The 24884-nt window shown below is 44.8% G+C and overlaps 1 protein-coding gene across 1 annotated transcript in view; it reads right to left on the reverse strand.

Annotated features, from left to right (window-relative positions):
* Positions 1 to 24884, reverse strand: part of ADAM15 (ADAM metallopeptidase domain 15) — a 56510-nt gene that overhangs the window by 19212 nt on the left and 12414 nt on the right. Inside the window, exons 4-14 of the mRNA XM_042439731.1 lie at positions 21271 to 21349; positions 17678 to 17754; positions 16194 to 16368; positions 14094 to 14159; positions 9898 to 9966; positions 7997 to 8166; positions 7534 to 7615; positions 6358 to 6512; positions 3453 to 3627; positions 1246 to 1338; positions 17 to 212 (exon numbers count right to left, since the gene is read on the reverse strand). Coding sequence (XP_042295665.1) covers positions 17 to 212; positions 1246 to 1338; positions 3453 to 3627; positions 6358 to 6512; positions 7534 to 7615; positions 7997 to 8166; positions 9898 to 9966; positions 14094 to 14159; positions 16194 to 16368; positions 17678 to 17754; positions 21271 to 21349 — 1337 coding nt within the window. The remainder of the gene's footprint in view (positions 1 to 16; positions 213 to 1245; positions 1339 to 3452; positions 3628 to 6357; positions 6513 to 7533; positions 7616 to 7996; positions 8167 to 9897; positions 9967 to 14093; positions 14160 to 16193; positions 16369 to 17677; positions 17755 to 21270; positions 21350 to 24884) is intronic.

Here is a 24884-nt window from a genome sequence, read left to right on the forward strand (position 1 = left end):
CAAAAAGTGACCTTACCTGGACCCCAGAGCTCTTGACATTGGCTCAGGTAAGTGGGGCAGGCCCCATCAAAGCAAATGGCCTTCCCTCCTTCGCATGGTGTGCCATCCTGCTTGTGGACATTAGTGGGGCAGCGTGGGGAGATCCCATCACAGAATTCAGGGAGGTCGCATTCATTCTGTGGTTCACGGCAGACAAATCCAGCACTGCGCAGCTACACGAGAGCAGAAGAAAGGGGAATGGGCGTAACAAGAGAGCATTTGTGTGTGCAATACATGCAATATTTAAAATCACAAATACATCCTTCATGAAAAATGTTATGACTACTTATGTACTATGTACTTATTTCTGAAAAACATTCATATTGTATCCTGCCTGTATAAGAGGACATTTCAGCAGGTGCTGCTTGTCATACAACAAGCAACACTTGTTGAAATTCCCTCTTGTACACAAACATTAAAGGTACAGGGGCTCTCTCCAGTTTTACACTGGCAATCTTACATCAGAGGGGATTTGTCACTGCCTTCCCTTTGAAGTTGAGAAAGAGGGGCTTGCTCAAGATTACCCACAATGTTTCTGGAGTCCAACACACAAGCCACTATACCATTTTGGCTCTTTTATGCCCATTTAAGCTTAACACTAAAAAAAAGTGTTAGTCTGTACAATCAGTATGTAGAGAGATCTTGTAGCAGCTTTGAGACTAACTGAAAGAAAGAAGTTTGGATAAATGAGCTGTCACAGACTTCAGTCTACTTCCTTAGAAGCATCTGAGGAAGCAGGCTGAAATCTACAAAAGCTCATGCTACCAAAGGTGCTGCAAAATCTCCTACATACTAAAAAATAGTATGTAATAGCAACATGGGTCTTCACACTCCTGAGGGGAAGGGATGTGAGAGGGATGTGCTGGGATGGGACCCTGGAAGAGCCAGATTTGGCGTCAGGTTCTCTGATTTCCCATCCCTCTTATAAATCAACAAATTAAAGCAATTCTTAAAAATATAAGTCTCAAATCCCAGCCATTTCTCTCAACCTGGCACCCCTTTTAGGAAGTTGAACTTCCACCATCCTGGACCTGCATGGTCCTCCCACACATACCCCAGTTTCAGGTTATCATCTGCTTTTAGCTAAAGTGGGATTTTGTGGTCATTTGAAGATTCGTAAGAGGGAAGACCAGGCCCCTTTTGAGCACAACAGAGGATCAACCAATGTGGGCATTGCCTCCTGGCTTCTTTTGCATGGGACATTACCTTGCACTTATGGCAACAGGCTCCCCCTGTGGCACACTGGGCTCCTGACATCAGGCGGCAGTAGGCTGCATTGCAACATGGGTCTTCACACTCCTGAGGGGAAGGGATGTGAGAGGATTGGGAGAAAGAAGAGAGGTATTAATGGCAAAAAAATCCAGTGGCCCACTGGGCTCTATTTATGCTGTCACCTCTTCTTGTGTTCTTATGCGGCAGGAGCAGGACTGGTTAGTTATAAATGCATCTGAGGAAGTAGACTGAAGTCTACGAAAGCTCATGCTGCCAATTTTTTTTCTTTCAGTTAGTCCCAAAGGTGCTACAAGATCTCTCTACGTACTGATTCTACAGGCTAACAAGGCTATATCTTTGAAAGCTAGCTAGCTAGTTAATGATCTGATCTTTCTCCCAATAGGAAATTCAAGGCAGCTTAGAACTAGGTTAAAACAATACAGGGCTGGTGAATAAAACATTAGAACACCATTCAACAAGTTATCATATTAACATGCCATTAAATTTTGAAAGCATACAATCATTTCAAAACATAACAGTAAGGTAAAAATACAGCACACCCATTAAAAAAAGACTCCCTGAAACCAATCAATCTTCAAATGCCTGTTCCAACAAAAAGGTCTTGTATGGAAAGCAGGGGAGGCGCGCACTAATCTCCTGTGGAAGTGAATTCCACAGACTGTGAGCAGCCACCAAGAAGGCCCTCTCTTGTGTCCTCACCAGACAAGCTTCACCAGAAAGCCCTCCTCTGAGGATCCTGGATAGGTTTGTATAGGGTGATACGGTCTTTTATGGTTCTTTAAACTTTGATATTGAAACAGTTCAAGATTTTTCAAATCTTGGATCAGTCATTAATCAGAATGAAGACTGCAGTCAAGAAATCAGAAGAACACTAGGATTCAGAAGACAGCTATGAAGGAACTAGACAAGACTGAAGTATCAAGATAGATAATCGAATACTAAAGAATACTAAAGCCAAGACGACTAAATTGAGGCTGTCATACTTTGGCTATATCATGAGAAGACATGACTTACTAGAAAAGACAATCATGCTTGGCAAGGTAGAAGGCAGTAGGAAAAGATCACAATGCAGATGGATAGACTGTATGAAGGCAGCCATGGCCCTGAGTCCACAAGGCTTCAGCAGGTCTGTTGATAATAAGGGGACCTGGAAGGGTCTCATTCATGAGGGTCACCATAAATCAAAGTTGACTTAATGGCAGTTAACAAGAAAGCTTTTCTAGTCCAGTTCGTGGACTCAGCTTGCTGGTGTCGTCTCCTTTTCCTCAGATGGTATATTTTGGCTGCAATGTAGCCACTGAGAGTACTTATAACCTTATAACCCTCCCTGTACACTCAGGTCCTCTGGGAAGAATTTACTGCAACCAAAGAAGACCAGGCTGGCTGTGGTTTCCCAGAGGACCTTTTCATCAGCCGCTCCAAAACTGTGGAATGACCTGCCGGAGTAGATCCGTCATATTACCACCCTTGATGCCTTTAAAAAGGCTGTCAAGACGGATCTCTTCCGGCAGGTCTTCCCAGACTGACCTCCCACTAAAATGATAACCCAGTCTGCAATTAGTTACTCTACTCCATTAACTTATCCTTTAACTGTTTTATTTAATCTAGAATTTGTAACTGACTTTTTTTTATGTTGGTGGAGGGTTGGGATTGCATAACTGTGATTATGTTAGGCTATGTATTTTTAATGTTTTTGTAACCTGCCTCGATCCGCAGGGAGAGGTGGGATGATGATGATGATGATGATGATGATGATGATGATGATGATGATGATTGGTTTGCTATTTGGGAGATTAAGGTTGACGTTCCCAGTGATGCATAAAAATAAACAGCTGACCTTAGGCCCTCTCATCACTCCTTCCCAAGAAAAGCTCGTTGGGGAGAACACACTATCCCCCCAAAAAAAGACCTAGTGAGTATGCTAAGTGTCACACTGAAGGTGGGGGAAAAGACTTACCAAGGAGACAGGAATGGAATGGAAAAGGACATGAAATTACTGGCTGGCTAGATGACACTCTGCAATGAAACATTTTGTTTTCCACTTGTATATTCTGTATTAAATAAACAAAAGCTTGTACCACATTTGCTCAGCAAGATCATTTGAGGAAAGTAGGAGTTGGGGAGAAAAAGGAAAACGAGAGAAAGAAAGAAAGAAAGAAAGTTGTTAGTTTTCCCCCTACCTGCCTGAGGCCGCAATCACATTCCTCTCTTGGCTCCACAAGACGGTTCCCACAGAGGGAACCCACCAGTCGGTCTGGTTCCGGCACGTCCCGGAGGCACCAGATTCGATTGCTCTGAAGGATCTCTTTGACTTGCCGATGAGTGCAACTGCTGAAAGTCAGCCCAGGCATAAGCCTAAGGAAGAGAGGAGGGCAAATATTCAGACCCTGTTGTTTCCAAGGACCTGTATGATAGCTGTCTTCTAATACGGGAAGAGCTGCCGTGCACATACAGCAAGATCTCCTTCTGTTATTTAAGCAGTATTTAAGCAGAGAGTGAGAGTGACACTTGATTTTCAAAATTTTTCCGTAGAGACTGACTTTAATTGCAAGATTCCTACATGGAGATTGACAGAGATTGACAGTAGTTGCAAGCTTCCCGCAGTGGTTGGACTACCTTTTTTATTCATAAAATATCTATTCATCTTTCCTCCAGTGAGTTCAGAGTAGTAAAAAGACACCCTTCTTTCTTGATTTTACCCTCACAACAACCCTGTGGGGAATTTCTGATATTTCTTGGACCTGTACAAGACAGCATTTCATCTCAGCCACTGCTACAGACTATAAATATACATAGAATCATAGAATCATAGAGTTGGAAGAGACCACAAGGACCATGCAGTCCAACCCCATTCTGCCATGTAGGAAATCTAAATCAAAGCATCTCCAACAGATGGCCTCCCAGCCTCTGCTTAAAGACCTCTAAGAAAGGAGACTCCACTACACTCTTTACCTGCAGCTTGCATCCACTGCTCCGGGTCCTAGTCTCTGGAGCAGCAGAAAACAAGTTAGCTCCCTCCTCAATATGATATCCCTTCAAGTACAGCGCATCTGCATTATACACAAGCACACTATATGCGGCTTTGAGCACACGTGCTCAAGCCGCAGGGAGCGCGGGAGGTGTAAGGGGTGGCATGTCTCATTCAGATGAATGGGGCGCGTACATGAGTCCCATTAAAATGAATGGGGCTAGAGCATAGGCAGAATTCGCGTTACAGAGGAGGGGTCCAGAACGGATCCCCCACGTAAAACAAGGGTCCACTGTATTTAAACAGGACTACTGTATCATATCACCTCTTAACCTTCTCTTCTCCAGGCTAAACATCCCCAGCTCCCTAAATCATTCCTCATAGGGCATGGTTTCTAGACCCTTCGCCATTTTAGTCACCCTCCTTTGGACACGCTCCAGTTTCTGCACATCCTTTTTGAATTGTGGTGCCCAGAACTGAACACAATATTGCAGGTGGGGCCTGACCAGAGCAGAATAGAGTGGAGCTATTACTTCCCTTGATCTAGACACTATACTTCTATTGAAGCAGCCTAAAATTGCATTGGCCTTTTTAGCTGTCGCGTCGCACTGTTGATTCATGTTCAACTTGTGGTCTACTTGGACTCCTAGATCCCTTTCACACGTAGTTTCATTCATCCAGGTGTCACCCATCCTATATCTGTGCATTTCATTTTTTCCGCCCTAAGTGCATTTCTCCAGGTTGAAATTCATTTTGTTAGCTTTGGCCCAGCTTTCTAGTCTATTCAGGTCATTTTGAATTTTGATCATGTCCTCTGGAGTATTAGCTACTCCTCCTAATTTGGTGTCATCTGAAAATTTGTTGAGTATGCCCCCAATTCTGCCATCCAAGTCATTGATAAAGATGTTGAATAACACTGGGCCCAGGACAGAGCCCTGTGGGACCCACTGGTCACTTCTCTCCAGGATGAAAAGGAGCCATTGTTGAGCACCCTTTAGCTTCAGCCAGTCAACTAATTACAAATCCATGTAACAGTTATGTTGTCTAGCCAAGAATGTCATGGGGGATCCATGCACAAATGTCTATATGTTCATATACATACAATACACACACACACACCTCTTCCAATTTTATGACTCTATGAACCTGCAGAGAGGCAGATTCTACATGGACATTAGGGGAAATGGTAATGGTAAAAGTTATTTGGCAGTGGACTGGACTTCATCATGAGGGGGTAGGCTCTCTTTCCTTGGAGGTATTTAAGTAGAGCAGAGGTGGCCAATTGTCAGATGTTATAGGAGTGCACTGAATCCCCAGGAGAGCTCAGAAGACTACACCAACCACCAGCAAAACAAACAAACAAACAAACAAACAAATGTTTTTGAACTCTAATGTCCAGTTCACTTTCTATTATATAAAAAAGACCTCTGCTGGGCCTAAACCAACTCATGCCTTGCTCAAAACATGGCAAAATTGCCCCCCCCCCCCACAACTTCTACATGGCTTTAGTGGGCAAATGTTTAGACCCTGGGAGCACCCTGGGAGCCAGAAAATTGCCCATGAGTTGCACTTTCCCCATCCCTGGAGAAGCTCAACAACCATCCATGAGGGATGCTGTGGGTGCATGTTGCATGCCAGAGCCTTCACTGAGCAGACAGTTTTACTTTGTTGTTTTTGTTGTGTGCCTTCAAATTGTTTCCAATTTATGGCAACCATAATGCCAACTTATCATGGGGTTTTCTTGGCAAGTTTGATCAGAGGAATTTGCCACTGCCATCCTCTGAGTCTGAGAGAGTGTGACCTGCCCAAGGTAAGTTTTACTAGATGGCATCTAAAAACAATTTGAAATTTCTGGTTTAAATCCCATTTTAGTCTCAACTACAACATACTTATGTAGGAGTGATTACCCATTAATTTCAATGGTACACTCCAGCTGGGACTGAATTCAGATGTAGACCTATGATCTTAGACAAAGCTTAGAAAATTCATATGGCTGTTGACTGTAGCAGGGGAGCTGTAGTCCAATAAGTTAACCTTTCTAAGATGTACACTAAGTCTGATCTTAGCCATTCAACCTGGCTTTCCCCTGCCTCCCTGAAACTTGCATTCACACTCACGGTGTGGGTGGCTCCATGATGCAGCTGTGGCCTGGAGGGAGATTGGGGCTGGATCCGTCACACCCGCAGCCAGCGCCATCATGGTTGAAACCGAGGTTGTGGCCTAGCTGGTGGGACAGGGTGGAGGCCATCACCAAAGGGCTGACTGAATGATCCTGCAAAGAGGAACAACAGGAATGAGTAGCATGTCAGGAACAGACCTTGGGAAAAGTGATTTTTTTTGAACTACACCTCCCTGAATCCTCCAGTCAGAATGGCTGCAGAGGGATGCTGAGAACTGTCACCTTTCCCAAGTCCTGCTTCCCCTCTAATGCTGCGAAGGGGGGGGGGGGAAATTCACCCCATTGACACTTTGGTTTATAATTCACCCAATGGGGCATTCTAATAGTCTAAATAACTACCTGGATAATATGCACTCTGTCTCCCCCAAAAAAAGTTGAAATGCCTCTCCGAATGCTTAGTCATTGGCATTAGTTTTAATCTAATAATATGCAGGTGCTTCTGGCTTCATCCCCTTTGCCTTCGTAAAGTGGCCAACAGATGTGTACTGGAAACTAAATTTGGCCCTCGGGCTGAGTTTCCTACACCTCCTTTAAGGCAAAGGTTGGAAAGTACCAGCTGACCAGTCAGAAGTGGCCACCGGGAACCATTTTGTGGTTCCTGAAACTCTCCAAAGCCTCCAAGCACCCCCCACCCCGCAAATTCTAAAATAATTTTCTTGTAAATTTCTTTGGCCAAAATCAAACCTTGCCATATGTCATAGTTGTTTCACAGCCTCCCCAATGTTTAACACACGCACACACACAAAACACAGTTGAAAACTGAAAATCAGTTGAAAACGAAATCATAAGCAATATTGCATCACTTCTGTTCATGTCAAGAGCACGGTCTGACCTCTGAGGTGGTCCAGGGTGGAAAATGTCCCCCACCCACACCACAATTGCCTGCTCTTGGCATCTCCCAGATGTTTTTGAACACAGCTCCCATCATCCTCATGCTCTAGCCATGCTGACTGAGACGGATGGCAGTTGTAGTGCAAAACCATCGGGAAGGCCAAATGTTTTCCTAAGGACATCTAACAAATTCCTGAAGAGATTCAGAAAGTGGACTTCCCGATTTGTAGCTTCTCTCCCCCATTACATGTGTGTTGTGTGTGCATGCCAAGGGCTCACTTACCATACTGATCCCACCTGAACGCTTGGAGCAGATGGAACCTTGAGTAGATGCCCCAATCATGCTACCAGGGAATGGGGAGCCCCTAATGGTGAGGTGAGAGGGGCAAAGATACCCCAAAGGAAAGAGAAGGTACATATATGAACATTTAGTCAAATGCACAAAATACAACTCATATCAGTACATACTGTATAGACAACCTCATCAAAGACAATGTGTCCAACAAAAGAGGAAACAACGAAGAAACTGCAGCCTGGTAGCCCTACTTACTGAGCTCCACCCCCCTTGCAAAGGCCACATCCACAGTATCTGATTCTAGGACAAACCCCAGAGGCTTCATCCAGAGCAATGTTTCAGAAGGCACCAAGCTTTACCATACCACTGCCACTACTATACTCCTGAGGTCACTCCCTCCAGGCTCTTCCAGCCTATTTCCAGTAGAGCCTCAACCTCACCAGCAACATACATGATGAGCTGGACGTTGTCGTGGGGTATCCGGGGAAGCAGATCCTTCTCCCTCCACTGCAGAAACCGCTCCAGCACCTCTCGAGGAGAACCAGCCATTGACACAGCGTCCTGCTCATTCCAAATTTCAACTCCAACAAGTGCCACCCGCAGACCCAGCATCTGGTAAAACTGGGCAGGAGAGAGAAGAAGAGGAGCGAAAGGTCAGGTTTAAGAGAAAAAAGAGCCTGCAGAGTTTTGTAGGAAAAATATACTCGATGCCAAATTATGTATTGGTTACTTACTGCATATACTCATGTATATGTTTAGAAATGTTAGTCAAAAAATGGACCATAAAAACTTGAGTCAACTTATCCATGGGTCAATGTACGTGATGTACTCTAATCTTATATATAAAAGAGGAACCATTCCCTGGTGAAAGACAAGAGCACAGTCTGTCCTGGAAGCACCAGCCTTTTGGGGGTGAGCAAAAACAGTTATTCTTGCTGGAATTTTGCAGTCTCTTTGGCATTGTTTTCCTTTGCTTCATCCTTTAGATTCTTTGTTACATGTCCCTAAATTTTACCCTCAACTTATCCATGGGTCATATCAAAATCCATCATTTTGGTCCTAAAATCTGCCCTTGACTTATACAGGAGGTTGACTTATAGTCTAGGATATATGGTAATATTCAGCCTTCCTTCCCCACTGATCTCAAGGAGGTGTACATATCTCTCCCCACTTTATCTTTACAACAACTCTGTAAGGCAGAGAAAGCAACAAAAAGACTGGCCCAGTTCACCGATGAGGCCTCTCTTTATTCTCACAACAAGCGTGTGAGGAAGGTCAGGCACAGAAATAGGGAGTGAGGGAGGGCAATAATTTATGAATTGGGACCAACAAATAAAAACATAAATATTAACATGCCATAGTATGTGTTGGAATTCACCTTCCTTAGAGACTTTGAAACAAAGCACAATTGGTCCTCCGTGTTTGTGGCTTTGACTTTTGCAGCCCAGAGAATGTGGAGGGACACTATTTCAGTATCTTTACTCAGACCACTTTTAGTATTTTAATATTTTAGTAGTATTTTAACTGTCAAACAGCCCTTAGGAGGAACTCCCTGACAGTAAGGGCTGTTTGACAGTGGAACAAACTCCCTCAGAATGTAGTGGAATCTCCTTTCTTGGAGGTGTTTAAACAGAGGCTGGATGGCCATCTGTCAGGGATGCTTTGATTCTGAGTTCCTGCATGGCAGGGGTTTGGCCTGGATGGCCCTTGTGGTCTCTTCCAACCCTACAATTCTATGATTCTATAAGATCAGCCTCCCACGTTAGCTACCCTCCCTCCTTTAAATAACAGGTCTAAAAGTATGGTCACTAAAATGGAAATCATCAGACAAATGGAAGCTGGGGAAAGAAAATGTCATCTCTAGATGCATTTTGGAAGAAGGCCTCATGTGATTTGTGTTGTTGTTGTTAGTCATTTCTAACTTATGGCAACATTAAGTCAGCCTATCAAAGGCTTATCTTGGCAGGATTTGTTCAGAGGGAGTTTGTTTTTGAGGCTGAGAGAGTGTGAGTTTTCCAGGATCACCCCATGGGTTTTCATGGCTGAGATACGAACCCTGGTCTCCCAGAATGCTGGTTCACAAAAAATTTAAAATGCAGCAATAAAAGAAAACCGATCCTCTATCTAGTTAAAAGATCCTTCTGCTGGTTATACTCTTCCCTATCTCAACTCTAACCACAGCCAACTTCCATCAAGTTGGTATAAGCATCAAGTCATCAGATGGTTTGAAAAGCCATTCAAAGTTTAGGTAATTCAGATTTTTTGTGAAGAAAAGGTGTGGGGGGCTCAGAAGAAGGTTCTCACCTACAAGTTCAAGCTATTTCACTCAAATCCACCACTTTGGCTACTCACCCCATCCATATAGCTGGCAATATCCAGCATCCGGAAATGGATTCGATTGATGTCAGGAAAGAAGTTGAACTGAAAGGCAAGAGAGAAGGACAGATTGCTTACCTGTAACGGTATTTCTTCGAGTGGTCATCTGCGAATACATACAAATGGGTTGCACTGCGTCTGTGCAGTGCTGCTCAGAAACTTCTAGAATCACCAGGCAAAGTTTACTTTGCAACTTTTTGGCGGTAGCTCCGCCCATCCCATATAAGCCCTCTGCGTTCCCGCTCTTTCCCCAGTTCCGCAATTGAAGCCGTGTGAGCGACATGATGAGCCAATGAAGAGCAAGACACTGAGGGGAGGACGGGCGAGATTTGTATGTATTCGCAGATGACCACTTGAAGAAATACCGTTACAGGTAAGCAACCTGTCCTTCTTCTTTGTGGTCTCTGCAAATCATACAAATGGGTTGAGACTGACAAGCTTAGGTCAGCGGCAGAGGTAGTGTCATGAAACCCAAGCAAGGGTCAAACAAAGGTGTGTTTATTAATCACAATAAAGATTTTGAACCCAAACGGTGTCAGTCATTATTGGTACCTCAATAAATAGCATTCAAACTATGCACGACATGAAGCACATAAATAACACACTAGGTCCTAGAGACCTGTTTTTAGCACTTAAAACTAGTACTAGGACTTGTTCTTGAGCCTGAAGCAAAGAACAACACAGTAGGCCCTGCAAGATATATGTAAACCATGAATGTGGTAAACCCAGCCAATTTTGGCCAAAGACATTCAATTCAGAGCATGTAGACAATTGAAAACATGAAAACATACGGAAATGCAGTGCATATCAATGTAACCCTGAAACCAACACTGCCCTTCCAAAGGCTGCATCCCGTTTGGTCCCGGTGTCCAGCCTATAGTGTTTAATAAAGGTCAAAGGCTGGGACCAAACAGCAGCCTTCCAGAGATCCTCCAAGGGGACCCCCGCAAGAAAAGCGGAGTATGTCGCTACCGCCCTAGTTGCATGAGACCGAACCCTGGCCAGGAGAGGTCTGCCCAACAGTTCATAACAGAGGTGGATGGTACCAGCCACCCATTTAGAAAGCCTCTGTGCAGTCACAGGCAGTCCCTTTTTCGGTTCCAAGTAGCATTGGAAAAGTCTCTCAGAATGGCTCAAATCCGCAGTTCTGTCCAAACAGAAGGCCAGAGCCCTCTGAACGTCCAAGGTGTGCAGACTGCGTTCGACTTCATCGGTCGGGTTCGAAGCCAGGGTAGGAAGGACAGTGTCTTGGCACATGTGAAAGGATGACACCACCTTAGGCAGGAAGGTAATGTTGGTATGGAGGACAACCTTATCCCTATGGAACCTAAGGAAAGGCTGGTCCCTCCGTAAAGCACAAAGTTCACCCGCACGGCGGGCAGAGGTGATGGCCACTTGAGTCAATAGTCTCAAGTCGGTTGTGGCAATAGGTTCAAAGGGCTTGGGTTGTAAAGCAGATAGCACAGCGTCCAAACCTCAAGCCAGTGCCGGTACTGAAACTGGAGGGTGGGGGTTACCACAACCCTTCAGGAAACTCTTCACAAAAGGGTCCCTGAAAAAGGAAGGTTTGCCGTCAAACTGGAAATGGGAACAGATGGCAGAATGATAGCACTTGATGGACGTGAGGCACAGCCCCGAGTCTAAAAGCACCATCAGGAACTCCAGCACCACCAGTGTCGTCACCTGAGCTGGAGAGAGAGGAAATGAAGAAACTTCTTCCATTTGGAAGCGTAGGACCTCTGGATAGCAGGTTTTTGGGCAGCCAAAATCACCATCCATACTGAGATTGGGAGCGAAGCTAAGGTCGGAGCCTCCACACTACCATCGGCAAGCTCTCAATGTCCGGATGCCGCACCTGGCCGTTCCGAAGGATGAGGAGGTCGGGACGGAACTCGAGCTGGAGGAAGTCATTCCTGGAGAGGTGGAGAAGGGACAGGAACCACGGCTGTCTCGCCACCAGGGAGTGATGAGGATGGCATCCGAGCGGTCTGATGTCATCTTGGACACCACCTTGGTGATCAGTGGGAACGGAGGGAAGGCATAAAGCATCTCTCCTGACCATACGAAGGGAGTTCTCGTTGCGCACTTGGGAGCAGAACTGGAGACAATGGCTGTTGCGAGTGGTCGCGAAGAGGTTGATCCGGGGAGTTCCCCACCGACTGAAGAGGTCGTTGACCATCTCGGATGGTGTGTCCACTCGTGGCAGACAGTGGACCTGCTGAGCTGGTCTGCCAGGTTGTTCTACTCCCCTGGCAAGTGGACCACTTGGAGAACCTTTTTGGGGATGCACCACTCCCAGATCCCGAGTGTGATGTCCAATAGAGTTGGGGATCTGGTGCCCCCTTGTTTGTTTAGGTAGTACATGACAGTGGTGTTGTCTGTCAGTAGCAGCACTACCTTGCCGGAAACTGTGGTTTCGAACGCTCTCAAGTCCTTCTCCACTGCCAACATCTTGATGTGGAGAGACTGTTCGTCCCGGAACCACCTGTCCTTGATGGTGAGGCCTGACATGTGGGCCCCCCAACCCTCCATGGCCGCGTCTGTGATTATGGTGACTTGCAGTTGAGGAGGCAAAAAAGGCATGCCGACACAGATGTTGTGGGAGTCGAGCATTCTTCTTATCAGTGAAGCCAAGTTGTTTAATGTTGTGGAAGCAATATCAATCCGGCATAAAAAACCCTCTATAATGCTGATGAAGACTTCTTGTGAGTCGAAACGGCCACAGAGCACTCCGGAGGTCTGAATACAACCAGTGAAGGACCTTGCTACCAGTGAAAACCACTGGTTCCAACTTCATGCTATTTTGCTTCAAGTACCATCAATGACTGCGTTCTAGACTTTGGATTGAATTATGGTGTTGGAGCAGTAGAATTACATTCACTGCCAACACTGGAGACATTGTTTGCATGGACTTTGATCACCCTGATTTTTCATATGTATATTGTTGTTTGTTGATGACTATTGAGACTTGTTATTGTGATTATAGATATATATATATCTTGTGAATAAGACGTGTTCAAGCAGTAACATAGATCACTTGTCGGTTCCCTTTTTCCTAGACTATGGGAGTCGAGCCACCAGTGCAGGGAGTGAGTGACCAGTCTCGGGATGGTGAGCCACTTGGACGGCTGGTCCTCCATGGCGACGAACACCGACAGGAACCACAACTGGAATGGTCGAAACCAAAGCCTCGCCCATGGGTTCACAAATGTTGTCGAGGCATGTGTCCTAGGGCTACTTGGACATCCCTTGCTCTCACCCGTCTGTGTGCCAAGCAAGTCCTGACCAAGGTACAGAGAGCGAGGAAACAGTCCCAAGGGAGAGGTGGCGCAATCTTCGGAGTTGAGGATTTTGCCTATGAGGTTCACCACGAGCCCGAGAGATGCCGAGGCAGAGGAGGCAAGAAGAATGGGGATCCTGAACGGGGATCTTACCACCGCAGAAATCACACACTTACACACCGCAATCATCACATGGTGCCGGAGACATCATGAAGCTGAATCGAAATCCAAACAGGGGTCAGAAGAAGAATGGTCAAGAACGGTCCGTAAGTCAAAGTCCAATGAACAAGATCAAATCACACAGAGCGAAGTTCCCCAAGCAGCTAATGCGGCGGAAAGAAGGAACTGGGGAAAGAGCGGGAACGCAGGGGGCTTATATGGGATGGGCGGAGCTACCACCAAAAAGTTGCAAAGTAAACTTTGCCCAGTGATTCTAGAAGTTTTCGAGCAGCACTGCGCAGGCGCAGTACAACCCATTTGTATGATTCACAGAGACCACGAAGAAGAAAGAGCGTTATGCTGGATAAAACAGGTAAAATAGGCTATCAAGCAGAGGAAGTCTCTGGGCAGGATTGGACAAATACTCACTCAGAATCAAAATAATCAATAGTGACCTCAGATTTTCATTTATTTGGTTCCTGATTTTAGTACCAAGTGACTAAGTTAAGTAAAAAAATAGCAATAGAAAAACCCTCCTTGTTGAGATCTAGAAATCTGAGGTTTTAAACTGTATGGGAATCCCTTTTAACAAGTTAAATAAATACAAACTGGGTGTGAAGAAATCTGTTTTAACCACAGAAGTTGCTTAGATTTCTTCTTGAGAGCTACACAGGAGGGCTGTGAGGACTGGGCAGGTGGCCATGCTTGGTTTGGGTCCAGTAAGCATCTCACCTCAGCCTTGTCAGCCACAATCACCAGTTCCACGTATCTGTTTTCCGTCTCTGCATCTCGCTTCGCCTGGGAGGTAGGAGAAAGAAAAGTCAACGTTGGAAAATGGCAGATGAGATTGAAATCTCACAAAATTTCAGGGCATGGAGGAGGCAGCATATGTGTTTCTAAATGCTCATACATCTTTGCAATCATATCCAGCTTCTGGTTTTACTATGTAATCTGACATGTTTTATGCAGCAAGTTCTATCTTGGGTTTTTTCTCCATTTTTCTCCATAAATTGGTGAAATTCTATGTTTTTAACAGACCATAGCCCACCCAGAGAACTTTGGTTAGTGGGTGATTTAAAAATGTAATCAATCAATCAGACAGAGTTTTATTAATATATACAGTCAGCTTTCTGGACCCATGGATTCTTTATCCAGAGTCAAGCATCCATGGCTTGAAATATTAGAAAATATATGAAGTCCAAGGATAGAAAAGGTTTTGGAACAGGAAGAAGAGGAGAGATCAAAACCTCCAAGTTTTGTTCCCTTCTTGAGCAAGTCTTGCACCATCCTGGGGGTCCCAGCCCACTCTTTAAGAATAGAGGGAATTGGCTGCTTTCCATACTACTGGACTCCAGATTCATTCTTTAGCATTTCCACTTAAAATCATAGAATCGTAGAATTGGAAGAGACCACAAGGGCCATCCAGTCCAACCCTCTGCAGGAACTCAGAATCAAAGCATCCCCGACAGATGGCCATCTAGCCTCTGTTTAAAGACCTCTAGGGAAGGAGACTCCACTACACTCCAAGGGAGTGTGTTCAAACAGCCCTTACTGTCAGGACGTTCCTCTTAATGTTTAGGTGGAATCTCTTTTCCTGTAATTTAAATACATGGCTCCTTATTCTAGTCTCTGGAGCCTTGGAAGACAAGCCTGTTCTCTCTTTGATATGACATCCATTCAGATATTTAAACATCATGTCCCCTCTTAGCCATCTTTTCGTCAGGCTAAACATTCCCATCTCCTTAAGCTGCTCTTCATATGACATGACTTCAAGACCTTTCACAATTTTGGTTGCCCTCCTTTGGACACGCTTCAGCTTGTTAACATCTTTCTTGAACTGAGGTGCCCAGAACTGGACACAATATTCCAGCGAGGCCTGACAAAAGCAGAATTCAGTGGTACCATTACTTCCCTTGATCTAGATGTCATGCTACTGTTCATGCAACTAAAAATCATGCTGGCTTTCTTAGCTGCTGCATCACACTGCTGGCTCATATTCAGCTTGTGGTCTACTAAGACTCCTAGCTTCTTTTCACATGAACTGTTGTCTAGCCAGGTGTCTCCCATCCTATATCTGTGCATTTCATTTTTTCTGCCCAAGTATAGTATTTCTTACATTTCTCCCTGTTGAAATTCATCTTGTTATCTTTAGCCCAGCTCTCTAATCTGAGGGATTATATGTACACTTTAAAAAGTAACCAGTTAGACCCCAAAGTCTCGAATTAGTCTTGCCAGGTTTCCAAAATAGCAAAAAGATCCAGTCAAAATTCATTACAGACAAGGATGACCATCAGGAAATGGCTATTAATAAGTTGGTGTTCCACCTAAATATCAAATAAAAGTATTGATGTGAATTAACTAAGTCATTAACATATTGTCCAGATTCATAAATTACATGATTCATGCATTTCTGTCTTTATGAAGGGCCCACACCCCAAAATACAAGATGTTTTGGCATCTCATTCAGTCTATATAAAAGGTAAGGTATTCTACCTCTCAACTAGGAAACATTTATAATAAATGACAAACTTTCTAACCCTCAATAAGGGACAACCTTTATATTAAAGGGACACCTGGCAACCCTAGCTTAAAATAAAAAGCCATGTTTCAACTTGGCACATGGAAGGTTGGTGCCAATTGCACCTCCATTAAAAGGTGCCACTGCACAGAAGTCTCTTTCCCATGTTCCTGTGGGATGTATTGTGCCCACTTATAGGGCCGTAACCCTGGCCCCTTCTGATTTATAGAAGCTCACCTGAAAAACTATCACTAGTCATGCAGATAGCACTGAGGTAGGTAGATTAATGGTCAGACTCAGGTGTGGAAACATACCCTATGATGCAGAGTTTTCTCTGGTTCCATGTGCGAGTGAAGCTGTTCCGGGGATGGAGAAACCAGCCTGCACTCCCCTGACGCTTGCCTGACTGCCTTGAGTCGATAGGCTCTGGTCTCCTCATCTCTGGATTCAAGGATGTAGCTTCTCTCCTTGGATACAACAAGGAGGCCACTGGGAAATTTTAACATCAAACAGGAAACATTGGCTTTTTGACAACCTTTTGCCCAATGAACACATTCAGAAGACTGGCCAGGACTGCAAATCCCATCATCATTAGCAAGCATGTGGGAAAATGCCAGTTGGGGGTAAGAAGGGAGTTAGGGTAGGCAGTAAATTGCTGTTAGGTCTCATATGAAGTATTCTCTCTCTGACAGGGCAACTGCAACCCTCCAGATGTTTAACTCTGGTGGCACAGTGATTAAATGCCTGTACTGCAGCCACTCACTCAAAACCACAAGGTTGCAAGTTCAAGACCAGCAAAAGGGCTCAAGCTTGACTCAGGCTTGCATCCTTCCGAGGTCACTAAAGTGAGTACCCAGATTGTTGGGGGCAAATTAGCTTACAGTTGTAAACCGCTTAGACACTGCTTAGGTGGTATGAAGTGATGTATAAATGAAGTTTGTTTGTTTGTTACATGGCCACCTTGAGTCTCTGTACTGGGAGAAAGGCAGGATGTAATAATAATAATAATAATAATAATAATAATAATAATAATAATTCTCCATCACTGGGTGGGTTGGCTAAGGCTGATAGGAACTGTAGGCCCAAAGGTTCTGGAAGGGAACGGTTGCCTATCTCAGCTTAATAGGGTCCAATGTAATCATCAGATCCTCCCAGGTCCCTCACAGAGATAATGGTAGAAACTAGTACTATGCTTCTAACGCAGAGGGACGCACTAGATCTAGTGGGCTTAAGTGACAGAATGGTTGAACATTACGAGTCCATCAATAATGGACCCTGTTGTCTTGGGCAGAGTGGTGGTGGACTTTCTCCCATTGGAGAACTTTAAGCCAATGTCAAATGCTCAACTCAGGGGAAGGTTCTATCTCTGGATTTCCTGCAGAGTGCTGGACTAGATGACTTTCAATATCCACCATCACCACAGAATCCTAGAGTTGGAAGAGATCCCAAGGGCTATCCAGTCCAACCCCATTCTGCCATGCAGGAAGTCACAATCAAAGCTCTTCCAACAGAAGGCCATTCAGCCTCTGTTGATTGGTATCCAAACACCCCAACAAAGCTATGAGAGCCAGGAGATAAGCAAACGCCAAGGATGAGAACTAAAATTTCCTCACAGCTGGTATCCCCAGTCCCTGCCAAGAGTCTGGGGAAGTTACTTTTTTGGCTACTATTCCCAAACCTCTCAGATAGCAGAAGGGGCTAGGGAATTCTGGGAGATGTTGTCCAAAAAGGAACTTTTCCAAGCTCTGTTTCTGTTCCCTGCCACCAGCAATTGCCTCAGCCTTGGTTCCTTTCATACCTTAACCTGGAGCAAATACAGATGTTGGTCCGAGAGCCAGGGTACCCCTGGATTCCACCCCGGTAACAGCAGTTACCCTGAAAGACACAAAGAGAGAAGAAAATAAGCACAGCCTCCTAGCATGGTGACTGTAGTTCATCCTCCTCTAAGGCCACATCCTTTACCCTTCCAAATTACAGCTGAGAACACTACATTTTAAAACTTTCTTCCCTAATTTCAGATCCTATAAAACAAATTAGTTCCCCATTTAGTCACTTAAAATCAAACTCTCACTGGCCTAAATGATGAATTGAACTCAGCAACTCCCCAGATACTGTTGGACTGCAAGTCCCATTAGGCCTAGCCAGCATAATCAATGGTTAGGAATGCTGGGAGCTGTGGCCTAATAGTATCTGCCCACCATAGCCTAAATCCAATTGTTAGTCTCAACTAGAGTAGATCTACTGAATTGGTAACTCAACCCATTTGTAAATTTCATTGAGTTACCAATTTACCATTGACTGATACTTTGTGTGTGTTATCTGCCTTCAAGTAATTTCTGACCTGGCGACCCTAAGGCAGAACCTATCTTGGGGCGTTCTTGGCAAGTTTCTTCAGACCTTCTGAGGCTGAGAATGTGTGAGGTCACCCAGTGGATTTCATGGCTGAGTTGGAATTCAATCCTTGGTCTCTAGCGTCTGAATAGTCCAACGCTTAAACCACTATGCCAGCTGGATCTCAACTACTCAACTGATATGTTATGGAGAGAACAAAAATCAGATTCAGATTTTTGCTTCTTCATTATCTAAAAGTAACTGAAATCACTTTTTTAAAAAAAACAACAGGATGTTAATCACACTTGAATAGTGAGTCCATCTGACATCTGTAAATAGTGACTCCACCACTAAAACAATTTGGGTTATTGTATGAAAGAGGGAAGTAATTCCCATTACATTTAAAATCAAAATATAACTGAGTTGCATCTTCAGCCATTACAAAAAATGGAGTTACAACTAGCTCATTATTGGTAAGGATTACAACTTTTGTATTGGGTTTATTAGATTTCAATTCACATAATCTCTTACCACAAACCAAGATTCCTCAGCACTGGAAAAGTTATTCTTGAACTTCAGGAAACTGGCTGGGGAACCGTGCAATAAAAAACGCAATTTTCTCTATATCTGGCATGAACCAGGAGGGCTCCAACATGTGCATCATGAGATAGTAGAATGTTCAATGACACTTTTTGACCAGTGTGGTATAGAAGAGAGCCAGCATTGTGTTGGACTAGGACTCTGAGAGACCAGTGCTTGAATCCCCCCCATATGGCCATGGAAACCCAGAGCGTGACCAAAGGCAAGTCACATGCATCTTAGCCTCAGAGCAATGCAATGGTAATTTTTTTCCAAGAAAACTCTAGGATAAGGTGATTGTCTGATAGGAAGAAAATCAATGTATTTGAAATGTGGTGCTGGAGAAGAGTTCTGAGGATGCTGTGGACTGCTAAAAAGACAAATAAATGGGTTCTAGAGCAAATCAAGCATGAACTCTTCCTAGAAGCCAAGATCACTAAATTGAGACAGTTGTACTTTGGGCACAGCAGGAGAAAACATGACTCATTAGTAAAAGTAACAATAAGGTAGAAGAAAGTAGGAACAGAGGAAAAAAAATTCCAGATGGATAGAGTCAATCAAGGAGAAGAGAAAGTAATAAGAGGTGACATGATAGCCATGTTTAAAGATCTGAAGGGATGTCATACTGAAGCAAACTTGTTTTCTGCTGCTCCAGAGAATACGACCTGGAAGAACAGATTCAAACTATAGGAAAAGATATTCCACCTAAACGTTAGGAAGACGGTTGAGGTGGAATCCTGATGATAAAAGCTGTTCCACAGTGGAATACACTGCCTTGAAGTGTGGTGGAGTCTCCTTCTTTGGAGATTTTTAAACAGAGGGTGGATGGCCATCTGTCACGAGTGTCTTCCTGCATGGCAGAATGGGGTTGGATTGGATAGCTCTTGAGTTTCTTCCAATGCTATGATTCTGATTCTGATTCTAAGGAAGCTACAGCCCTGGGTTTGCAAGACCTGAGCAGGTCACCATAAGTTGACTTGACAGCAGTTAACCACAACAAAGAATCACCATAAGGTTAGAGTCAACTTGAACGCAAATAAGAACATTTTTAGAGCCAGCATGATGCAGTGGTTTAAGTGTTGGAACAGGACTCTTAGAGAGCAGGGTTAGAATCCCTGATCAGCAATGGAAACCCAGTGGTGATACTGATACTACAGGAACACTGTTTGATACCACGGGAATTGCTATGACTCCATTCTGTGCACTCCCTTGAACTCCTGTTCCCAAGGTACAAGAAAAGGGAGTGAGAAATAAATCCAAGGTATAAACTAGTATGGTATAGTGGTTCGAACAGTAGATGACTCTGGAGATCAGGATTTGATTCCCCACTCATCCATGGAAACCCACTGGGTAATGTTGAGCATGTCACACACACTCAGCCCCAGAAAACCCCGTGATAGCTTAGGGTCACCATAAGTTGGAAATGCCTTGAAAGCATAAAACAACCAATATAGAGGTTTGAGTGTTAGAGTAGTGGATATCAGGATTCAAATCCCTGCTAGGCTCTCAAAAGCTACTGGGCGACTTTGGGCATGTCCCTCTCTCAGCCTTGGAGGAAGGCAATGGTAAAACCTTTAAATTTTTAAAAAATTTTCCCAAGGAAACTATAGGACTCTAGGACTCACCTTGAAATATGTGTACACCTATATTCTCCTAACTAGTTAGACTTAAGGGCTGTGCAGACTGCCCCCAAGGGGCGGCCTGCAGCCACCCCCTTTACAGCCAGATCGGGATCATGGCAACTGCACGCCGCAGCCCCAATCTGGCCTTTGCAGGAGGCAAAAAGGAGATGCAAAAAGCAGCTCCTATCTGCACGCTGCAAAGGGCGTGATAGCTGTGGCACCACGGCTTTACGGCTCTCCTTCAGCGCTTTGTCATCTGGATGCAGCAGCAGAGGAGCGCTGTGACACCGTGCACCATGTAGTGAGGCGCGTGGCATTATGCCACACTGGGGTCGGAGCCGGGGTGATGCATCATGTAGGCGCTATGCCCTGACTTCACCCCAACCCAGCCTACACTGCCAGTGCTGGCAGTTTGCTCAGCCCCTTAGTTTATTTTCAAAATCTGAGTGGCACAGTTAATGGCATCACCAGGAGCTGCTCCTTATAACATCATCCTCGTAGCATCACAAGGCATCATTCCTCAGTCTCATGTTTTGGTCTAGGATTGTCCTGACCTGCAACTAACTGGTGGCTGGGGGGGGGGGTCAGGAGTCACACTATTCCCACTCCTATTTTATTGGAGTTAGATTTTCCAGAAAAGGTTGCTGAAGAGCAGGTTCACACTGTGCTAAACACATGACAGCTTTTCAGCTTTGGGGCTGGCAACTCTGCCACACCACCAATCCAGTTCCTGCGCATGATGGCTGCATCCCAGCTGGCAGAGGCAGGAGGACTGGCAGCAGCAGCATCTCTCAGCTTCTTTGCCTGGAAGTGCCAGCCTGTACGCACACTGCTTAGAGCCAGAAAATCAGGGGCCCACCTCTGTGCCTGTCGGATGCATTGCCCTCGTCCCGTCGGGAAGGTAATAGAAGAGTCCTTGGGTGCCCGCCAGCAACTCCCTGCAACCAAGGAATCACAATTAGCCTCGGTGTTGTAACACAGCCAGGGCTCGCATGGGGACTTTTCAATCAGCAGGGACAATGACATCACCTCCCACCCCGTCTCCTTGTTCTTTCAGAGCTCAGCTGCAAACCTCCTGGGGACTGGCAGGAACAGCAAAGCCACTCTCAGTTATTAGATCGATTTTTTTTAAAAAGAGTTATCGAAGGTGATGAAGCTATTTGGGGGATAGGACTCTGCATCTCAAGTTTAGACTCAAATACAGAGCAGATTCATCACCTCATGGCCACAAAAGCTACTAGCCACTACTAGCTGGCAGGAGAGGAATGCGTTTTCCCAGTGACAACAGAATGATAGAGTTGGAAAGGACCCAGAGGGACATTTAGTCCAACCCCTGCCATACTAGAATACATAACTAAAGCACTCCTGAAAGGTGGCCACCCAACATCAGATTAAAAATCTCCAAAGCAACAGAGATCGCAATTCCTCAAGGAAGTCTATTCCACTGTTGCGCAGTTTTTACTGTAAAATACCCTCCTAATATTTAGATGGAATCACTTTTCTGATAAATCCATTATTTCACGTTCAAGTCTCTGGAGCAGCAGAAAACAAGCTTGCTCTGTCTTCTACATGATCTCCCTTCAGATATTTAAAGATGGCTATCATGTCACCTTTCGGTCTTCTCTTCCCCAAGCTAAACATACCCAGCTCCATAAGCTTCCTACACATTTCTAAACATCAGTCCTAAGGAGTGGCTTCTAGATCAATATATTGCTGTGCACATTTCCTTGGAAATAAAAAAATATCAGGGAAGAGGGCCGTCAGTTTTCTGAGCAGGCAATCTAGACTCACAATCTTTACAAAAGACCTGTTCTCAGCAAGCTAGTTTGTTGATATGAACTATCATCTTAGAAAGAACGTCCTGATAGTAAGAGCTGTTTGACAATGGAACACACTGCTTCAGAGGGTGATGGAGTCTCTTCATTTTGTCTTTTTGGAAACATCCAGCCATCCACTGTTGGAAGCAGGATGCTGGGATGGATTGTGGCAGAGTTGGGCACCTACACTGAAGGAGGGTCCAGTTTTTGCCTCTACTCCTCCCTTCTCCTCAATTGGGCTACACGGGTTTGCTTTGGCAACCCAGACATAATGTGCTGATTTTGCTTCTGCATGAATGTTTTAAATTTTATAGGATGTAGTCCTTGTCCTGGGGTGGAACAGGGAAAAGATTAGGTCCATAACATGCCCCTGGGGGCTGCACTTTCCCAACCTCTGGATTATGGTCAAATCCAGTTCTAGTCAAACTGGCGGTCCATGGACCAGTGCCAACCTATAACAAACAATCACAGCCTATGGGCAGAGACATGGCATCAGTTGCCAGCACCAATCCCCTGGCATAATTAGCTTGTGATGCACTGATCAATAAAAGTATAGTGTCTAGATCAAGAGAAGTAATAGTGCCACTGTATTCTACTTTAGTCAGGTCCCACCTGGAATATTGTATCCAGTTCTGGGCACCACAATTTAAAAAGGATGTTGAGAAACTGGAGCGTGTCCAAAGGAGGGTGACTAAAATGGTGAAGGGTCTGGAAACCATGCCCTATGAGGAACGACTTAGGGAGCTGGGGCTATTTAGCCTGGAGAAAAGAAGATTAAGAGGTGATATGATAGCCCTGTTTAAATATTTGAAGGGATGTCATGTTGAGGAGGGAGCAAGCTTGTTTTCTGCTGCTCCAGAGAACAGGAACCGGAACAATGGATGCAAGCTGCAGGAAAAGAGATTCCACCTCAACATTAAGAGGAACTTCCTGACAGTAAGGGCTGTTCGACAGTGGAATAAACTCCCTTGGAGTGTAGTGGAGTCCCCCTCCTTGGAGGTCTTCAAACGGAGGCTGGATGGCCATCTGTCGGGGATGCTTTGATATGGATTTCCTGCATGGCAGAATAGGGTTGGACTGGATGGCCCTTGCGGTCTCTTCCAACTCTATGATTCTATGATTACACATATGGGATGGACTATAGGTCCTATCATCTGAACCCTTCCATCTGACAACAGTGATGAGAATCTTAGTCTAACCCACCAGGAGGGCAGAAGTTAGTGGGAAGGCAGTGGATTAAGCTGGACTGTTATGTTATCATTGTAATGTACAAGGGTAGACAGGTCTGCCAGCCTCCCTTTTTTGTGTACATCTTCGTTCTCATCTCCTGGATTAGAATCTAACCACCACTGCTTTTGAAGGAACCTCCACAGTCAGAGATAGTCTACCAGCTGCTACAACACCAATGGAGAACATGTGGCCTTACAGATGCTTACTACTACTGCTGCTGCTTTTTATTCTTATCATTTTATTAATGCACTAGTTAGATTTATATCCCATCTATTAAAGCAAGGCATCACTCTCCCCTTCCTACTTTATCCTCATAACAACGCTATGGGGTACGTATGGTGGGGAGAGAGAGAGAGAGAGAGAAAGAGAGGAGGGAGATGAAGAGAGAGAGATTTTGAGAAAGAGAGAATGGGGAGAGAGTGGGGGAAGAGAACTTGTTCAAGGCCACCCAACTCACTAGAGACTTGAATTCAGATCTCCCAAGTGACAGTCTTCTAACCACTGCACCACACTGCCTCAGGAAATCAGACTGCTTCTCGACCAGCATGGCAAATGGTGAGTGCTCAAGGGAACTGCAACCCAGCAACATCTATTCTAGAGGGCCACGTTTTCTTTTTTCTACACAAGGGGCATGTAGTGGGGGAAATAATAAAGGCCATGTCTTCATAGGCTCAGAAATTTTAACTTTCTTGGACCAAAACATCCTCAGTGAGAAGCACTGACAATCCCTATATAAAACATATTACAGCCTCCCCAAGCTCCTGTCATCCCCACTCACCCATTCTGACTGATGAGAATTAAGGTTCAATCCATCTGGAGGACACTAGTTTGTTGGGGAATTAAATTGCAATGGTACCTATAGCTAGCAGATACACACGGGGACACAGCCACCTGCCTCTCTGTTAACACCAAGTGGGCAACTGCAATGCCCCTGTGTTTGTAAGTGGGCTGCAATTACGATCAACCACATGCAGCATGCTCTAGTCACTGGGGACAATGGGCATTGTCATCCCAGTCCGCCAGGGAGTGCCTAGTCGGGGAAAGTTGCCTGTAAAACTAATATTCCCAGCAGTTCCTACCTGGGCTAGCATTGGCTGGGCAATAGCTGGCAATGATGGGTGGAGTTGATCACATACTGGAGCACTGACTGTAGAATATACTAAACAAGGAGGCAGACAACTTCAGAAGGCATTGTCTGTTGTTATGGCGGGTGTCTTAGGCTACACCCACACTGCAGAAATAATCCAATTTGACACCACTTTAACATCCAATGGAATCTTGTTATTTGTAGTTTACGGTGACACCAAAGTTCTCTGCCAGAAGCTAAATGTCTCACAAAACTACAAATCCCAGAATGGTCTCAAATTGCATTATTTCTGTAGTGCAGATGCAGTCTAAACAGAGTTTTTTGTGGGTTTTTCGGGCT

Source organism: Sceloporus undulatus, chromosome 9, assembly GCF_019175285.1.
Source record: "Sceloporus undulatus isolate JIND9_A2432 ecotype Alabama chromosome 9, SceUnd_v1.1, whole genome shotgun sequence".
Lineage (NCBI taxonomy): Eukaryota > Metazoa > Chordata > Lepidosauria > Squamata > Phrynosomatidae > Sceloporus > Sceloporus undulatus.